The 7,457-nt window shown below is 50.9% G+C and overlaps 1 protein-coding gene across 1 annotated transcript; it reads left to right on the top strand.

The window, feature by feature from the left end:
• The first annotated feature begins 427 nt into the window (after nucleotides 1-427).
• On the top strand, nucleotides 428-1,438 carry LOC142007092 (olfactory receptor 52R1-like). Its single transcript, XM_074983628.1, has one exon. It carries the CDS (start codon nucleotides 428-430, stop codon nucleotides 1,436-1,438), a length of 1,011 nt encoding a protein of 336 aa, XP_074839729.1.
• Nucleotides 1,439-7,457: the final 6,019 nt, after the last annotated feature.

The raw sequence follows: 7,457 nt of genomic DNA, 5'->3' as shown, positions 1-7,457 counted from the left end.
AAAGGAGGTTTTCACCCGCAGAACTATATCTACATGGCTTGTTTTCTGCCCACAGTGTGATATTGCATGGCTATGCAAATTAGCCACATAAAAATGCAAATGAGCATCCACTTGCATTTCCAAGACCCCTCCTTTGCATCATGCTGCCAGCAGCATGGCTCTGTGTAGAGGTAGCTGTCTAGTATCATTGATTTTGGGAGCACGATAACATGGAATAGGCATTCATAGGGTTAAAGTTTTGATAATTCACTTATTTGAATAACGGTAAAGTGATTTTTAAGTGTGTCAAGAGCTGCCAGTAGTTCATGTAGTGACTCCTGTGAATGTTGTCTCTCCATCCAGGCATTTGTGTTGTGATCGTAACCCTGCACCCTGGGGACTGTGCAATAAGTGCAGGTGCTGAAAAAGCTGGACATTCTCCTACTCAATGTCAAATTCCAACACAACTGATTTCATCCTGCTGGGCGTTCCTGGCCTGGAAGCAGCCCATGTCTGGATCTCCATCCCCTTCTGTGCCATGTACGTCATAGCCGTCATGGGGAACTTTGCCATCCTGTACATTGTGAAAACGGAACCAAGCCTTCATGAGCCCATGTACTACTTCCTCTGCATGCTGGCTGTCACTGACCTGGTCCTGTCCACATGCACAGTGCCCAAAATGCTGAGTATCTTCTGGTTCAATTCCAGGGAGATCGGGTTCAGTGCCTGCCTCACCCAGATGTTCTTCCTTCACTCCTTCTTTGCAATGGAGTCTGGGATTTTCATGGCTATGGCTTTTGATCGCTACGTGGCCATCTGCGATCCCCTGAGACATTCCACCACCCTGAGAATCCCTGTGTTGGCCAAGATTGCCTTGGTTGTGGTGCTGCGGGGCAGCCTGGTCACACTGCCCTGTCCCTTGCTAGCGAGCAAGAGGCCATATTGTAGAACCAACATCATCCCCCACACGTGCTGTGAGCACATGGCCGTGGTAAATCTGGCTTGTGCTGACACCCGCATCAATAGTTACTATGGCCTCATTGTTGCAAACTTGGTGATCAGTTTAGATGTGATTTTTATTGCTGTATCCTATGTTCAGATACTACGAGCCATCTTTAGCCTCCCCACAAAGGACGCCCGCCTCAAGACTTTCGGGACCTGTGGTTCCCATCTCTTTGCCATTTTAGTCTTTTACATCCCAGCTATCTTCTCCGTCATCACATACCGGGCCGGCCACAAAGTGCCCCTGCATTTCCATGTTCTCTTTGCCAATGTTTGCCTCCTGGCTCCCCCCATGTTAAACCCCATCATTTTTGGCATTAGAACCAAACAGATCCAGAAGAGGCTATTCCAGCTCTTTATTTATGAAGAGATCAAAGTTTTCTCCTTGTTCTCTAGCTTTCAGAAGGAAGCCCATGGAAAACTCACTTCTGACATGGCACTGGGCCATCTTCCCTGAGTCACTGTCCAGGCAGTCAGAGAAATATTAAGCCCTTTCCTGACCTAACTGTACTGCCTCAGTGTGAAAATCTGTGGAATCCAGCTATGTAAGACTCACTGAGATGACACCTTTCCAATTGCCTGTATCCGGTCTCTCAGTGCTCCACCTCCTACCCATCACTTTCAGCAACAGACCATTCCAGTTGTTCGCTCCTCTTCTCCCCTACCTCTCTCACTTGTTGGATTATCACTGTGGCCCTCCCTCTCCCAGTTGCTTAGGAGACATTTCAGAGTTTGATAAGGATGTCAGCATTGAACAAACCTAAGGCACACTGCTTAGGTTTAATATTTTTAAAGTAGATCTACTTTGTGCCCCTATCACCGCAGAATTAGTTACAATCAGGACTCCTGGATTCTGCCTCAGCTCTGAGAAGGGAGCGGGCTGTAGTATGTCACAGAAGAGGCATGGCAGATATATCTGGGGTTGATATGAGAACATCAGAATGACCATAGTGGGTAAGAGCAATGTCCCGTTTGCCAGCAGATGGTCTGAATATACAAGATGTGGGATTGGATCCATGCCCATCCTGACTGTAGTAAGATGAGGGCCTTAAAACATAGGGCCATCTATTATGTCAAAGTTAGACTCGAGACTCACAATTTGTCAGACCACTCTGTCTATTAGCAAAGCTGTTCCGCTAATACATTCAGAAAAATGTGAGCCCCCCATCTAGGGCTCAGGTCTCTCAATTTATACAGACAAAAGAAGGCAAGTTAATAAACAAAGAAAAACCAGACACAAACACACCCCACATAGCCCCTGAGACCAGTCACGTATCTTCATTTCCATATCACCTTCAGCAGTCTCCTGTCAATTACTCTCTCGTTACCTTAACTAATTATCATCCAGCACCTACTGCTCTGGTTCCTGCTTTCCCAGGCACACCTGGCTCCATCCAAACCCACCCTACATTCCCACACACTGCATCAACATAACTTCCCCTTCTTGAGCTCAGAGTCAACATTGTATCATAGTGTGTGATTTTTACAATGTAACTCTTATACTTCCATATTACAATGTAACTCTTATACTTCCACAATTACATCCCTGGTGTGAGGCCCAAGGCCTAGACCACAGTATTGAAGACTTTGCTAATGTAAAGCTGTGAACAATGGGCACGGCCCTGCTCACAGAAGTTGGCAATAGCAGGGCTGGTATTATAGACACACCCATACTGAAGAGGTACAAAGAAGTCCTAAGCACAGGCCAGAGAGGAAGCTGTGCTAGTCTATACACTATCAAAACAAAAAGCAGTAAAGTAGCACTTTAAAGACTAGCAAAATAGTTTATAGGTGAGCTTTCGTGGGACAGACCCACTTCTTCAGACCAAATTCTTCATCTGCTCATGGGAATAAGGGGACTTTGAAGTAGGCGGGGTCCTTTCGAAAAGGAGCCCCATCGGGACGAGACGCGCAGAGGCGAGCTGCATCAATTTCGAAGCGCCGCGGCTGCCCGCATGCTAATGAAGCGCTGAATATGCATTTCAGTGCTTCATTAGTAAACTTTGAAATGGCCATTTGCGTGGCCATTTCAAAGTTTGGGGCTAGTGTAGACACGGCCTACATGTGTTAGGCTACCTGTAGACATCTGATCCGGTGAAGATAGAGCTGTGCTTCGTTTACAATAGACCTGGCCTGGCACATGTGGCCCTGTTTGGTCTGGCCGTCTTTGGGAGGATCTCTCAGAGGCAGCTGTGTTGACTACTTGTGCAAGCCAAAAAGGCAAAATAGAAAAGGGCCAAAATCTTAGCCAAAGTGTTAACATCAGTGACAGAGCAGGAGACCGGTGATTACAGCACTCCGGTGACTTCTGACTACCATTGCTGTCTATTAATTTCACTGGCTAACCCCTAGTTTTTGAGTAATGAGACAGGTAAAAGAACATTTCCTTATTCAATTTTCCATACGAGTCAGGATTTTACAGAACATAAATCATATCCCTCCTCGGGCATCCCAATTCCAAGCTGAAAAGCCCCAGACCTTTAAATCTCTCCTTGTACTGAATGTGTTGCAGACCTCTAAACATTTCTATTGCCCTTCTATGCATCTTTTTCCAAGCCTAATATATATTTTTAAGATGGGGCAACCAGACCTGTATACAGCACATTAGTTGTGGGCAAACTAAAAGTTTACAGAGGCAATGGAATATTTCCTTTCTTCGCATCTACATCATCATCATCATCATCATCAATAAGCGAGGGCTCAGGGCCCGTAGGTGTCCGATGCCTCTCTCACTATTGCCTTCCATCTTTCCCTGTCCAGTGCAGAGTGGCTCAGTTTCTGTAGACCAGCTCTGCACCACTCTACTATATCATCTATCCATTCTCTGTGGAATCTGCCTCTCCTATTCGAACCGTCCATTATGCCAGATACCAGGGTCTTGATTTTTCATTCATTGTTCATTCTGCAAATATGCCCCAACAGTTTTAGCTTCCATTTTATAACCTTCTGCAGCAGGTTCTCTTTTGGCTGTATCTTCCTATATAATTCCTCAATGGTGACCTTCTGCATCCATCCTATTCTCAGAATCTTTCTGTAACAACTCCTTTTGAATGCCAATAGTCGTCTTTTCAAATCTTTTGTTATCACCCATGTCTCATATCCGTACAACGTGCTGCTGAATGCACATATTTTCAAGATGCTCAGCTTCATTCCTAAGCTAATTGCTTTGCTTAATCACTTTGTTTTATCATCTACCCCTTTTCTAAAAATGTCCATCATTGTGTTAATGTTTCTGATTTCCACTGCACATTTCACAGATGTTTTCAGAGAATTGTTCACAATGACATCCACATCTCTTTTCTAATGGCTAGCAGATAGTTTAGCCACCACCATTTACTATGTATAGTTGGGCTTATATTTTGCCAAGGGCTTTACCAGCACACAATTTCACCTACCCGTGTGTAGCCCCATTACCCAGATTTGTGAGATCCCTTTGTAGCACTTTGCAGTCTGCTTTAGAATTACCAGTATTCATTAACTTTCCGTCATCTGAAAGATTTACCAGATCACTATTCACCCCTTTTCCCAGGGCATTGAGGCACATGTTGAAGAACACAGCCCCTGGTCGAGACCTCTGGGGGACAGCACTGTTTACCTCTTTCCATTCTCACAGGCATTCCTAACCAGCTTTGCTCGCTTTCAGTGGGAGTGCCTGGCCATGCCTTCAAGATCACCGAAGGATCTTTAAATTATTTTACCAGCTAGGACTTTACTATCTGACTCAGCCTGCCTGTATCCGTTCATAAGAACATTCCCTGCCCCTTCCCCGTCAAAACTGGGTGCATTTGTTTATAAACTGGTTGCTCATTGAACACTACCAGACTGAACAAGATTTCACCCACATAGTACCATTGTAGAGTAGGGAAAAGTGGCCACAACTCTGTCCAGACTCAGCAAGAGAGTGTGGAATAACAACCAGCTGTACACTCACATCAAAATGCAAGTCTACAGAGCCTGCATCCTCAGCACCCTCCTTTATGGCAGCGAGACTTGGACCCTGTACGCCCGCCAGGAAAAGAGGCTGAACATCTGCCACTTGCGCTGCCTCAGGGGCATCCTTGGAATATCATGGAAGGACAGAGTAACCAACACCGCCATCCTCGAGCAAGCTGGAATCCCAACCATGCACACCCTCCTCAGGCAGCGTCGGCTCTGCTGGCTTAGCCACGTCCACAGGATGAATGATGGAAGGATTCCAAAAGACATCCTGTATGGTGAGCTAGCCTCTGGCAAAAGACCTCCCAGACACCCCCAGTTGCACTACAAAGAAGTCTGCAAGAGAGACCTCAGGGAGGTAGACATCGAGCTGGACAACTGGGAAGAACTAGCAGACAACCGCTGCAGATGGAGGCAGGGGTTACACAAGGGCCTTCAGAAGGGCGAGTTGAAGATCAGACAGCTAGCAGAGGAGAAGCGAGTGCACAGAAAGCACACTAAGGACTTGCCAGACACCCACCATATCTGCAAGAGATGCAGCAAGGACTGTCACTCTCGTGTGGGTCTTCATAGTCACAATAGATGCTGTAAATGAAGTCCTCAATTGAAACTTTTAAGGGCGCGATCCATAGTCTATGCAGACTGAAGGATGCCTACACATTACACAGAGCAGGGGTGGGAAACTTATTTGTGTTAGGGGCCACTGAATCACAAACTAATCATGCGGGGACCACATAAAAGCAAGAAGCAACAAACAACAAACAAAAACACAGAGCCCTCAGTGATGTGGCCCAGGACTGAGACCCCTAACTCCCATCACACTCCAGCACCATGCGCAGGGGGCTAGAGAAGAGAAGAGTGAAGTTCAGGGCTTCCTCCAGGCCAGATTAACTCTTCTGAGGTCCCAAGTTAGGACCAAAATGGGAGTTAGGGTTCTGTGTGTCAGACGAGGCTGCCAGGGATCAGGTTCAGACTCTGGATGAGAGGGAGGGTGCAGGAATGGGCTGGGATTGGGAGAAACAGGTGGGAGGGAGGGTGCAGGAATAGGCTGGGGTTGGGGGATATGGGTGAGAGGGTGCAGGAGCGGGCTGGCATTGGAGGATACAGGTGGGAGGGAGGGCACAGGAGCGGGCTGGGGTTGGAGGATACAGGTGGGAGCGAGTGCGCAGGAGTGGGCTGGGGTTGGAGGATACGGGTGAGAGGGCGCAGGAGCGGGCTGGGGTTGGAGGATATGGGTGGGAGGGAGGGCACAGGAGCGGGCTGGGGTTGGAGGATACGGGTGGGAGGGAGTGCGCAGGAGCGGGCTGGGGTTGGAGGATACGGGTGAGAGGGTGCAGGAGCGGGCTGGGGTTGGAGGATACGGGTGGGAGGGAGGGCACAGGAGCAGGCTGGGGTTGGAGGATACGGGTGGGAGGGAGTGCTCAGGAGTGGGCTGGGGTTGGAGGATACGGGTGAGAGGGTGCAGGAGCGGGCTGGGGTTGGAGGATACGGGTGGGAGGGAGGGCACAGGGACGGGCTGGGGTTGGAGGATACGGATGAGAGGGAGGGCACAGGAGCGGGCTGGGGTTGGAGGATACGGGTGGGAGCGAGTGCGCAGGAGCGGGCTGGGGTTGGAGGATACGGGTGGGAGGGAGTGCGCAGGAGCGGGCTGGGGTTGGAGGATACGGGTGGGAGGGAGGGCACAGGAGCGGGCTGGGGTTGGAGGATATGGGTGGGAGGGAGGGCACAGGAGCGGGCTGGGGTTGGAGGATACGGGTGGGAGGGAGTGCGCAGGAGCGGGCTGGGGTTGGAGGATACGGGTGGGAGGGAGGACACAGGGGCGGGCTGGGGTTGGAGGATACGGGTGAGAGGGAGTGCGCAGGAGCGGGCTGGGGTTGGAGGATACGGGTGGGAGGGAGTGCGCAGGAGTGGGCTGGCATTGGAGGATACGGGTGGGAGGGAGGGCACAGGAGCGGGCTGGGGTTGGAGGATACGGGTGGGAGGGAGTGCGCAGGAGTGGGCTGGGGTTGGAGGATACGGGTGGGAGGGAGTGCGCAGGAGCGGGCTGGGGTTGGAGGATATGGGTGGGAGGGAGTGCGCAGGAGCGGGCTGGGGTTGGAGGATACGGGTGGGAGGGAGGGCACAGGAGCGGGCTGGGGTTGGAGGATACGGGTGGGAGGGAGTGCGCAGGAGCGGGCTGGGGTTGGAGGATACGGGTGGGAGGGAGGGCGCAGGAGTGGGCTGGGGTTGGAGGATATGGGTGGTAGGGAGTGTGCAGGAGCGGGCTGGGGTTGGAGGATACGGGTGGGAGGGAGTGCACAGGAGTGGGCTGGCATTGGAGGATACGGGTGGGAGGGAGGGCACAGGAGCGGGCTGGGGTTGGAGGATACGGGTGGGAGGGAGTGCGCAGGAGCGGGCTGGGGTTGGAGGATACGGGTGGGAGGGAGGGCACAGGAGCGGGCTGGGGTTGGAGGATATGGGTGGGAGGGAGGGCACAGGAGCGGGCTGGGGTTGGAGGATACGGGTGGGAGGGAGGACACAGGGGCGGGCTGGGGTTGGAG

The sequence above is a fragment of the Carettochelys insculpta genome, chromosome 1 (genome assembly GCF_033958435.1).
Source record: "Carettochelys insculpta isolate YL-2023 chromosome 1, ASM3395843v1, whole genome shotgun sequence".
Lineage (NCBI taxonomy): Eukaryota > Metazoa > Chordata > Testudines > Carettochelyidae > Carettochelys > Carettochelys insculpta.
This window is presented reverse-complemented; position numbering and strand designations above follow the sequence as displayed.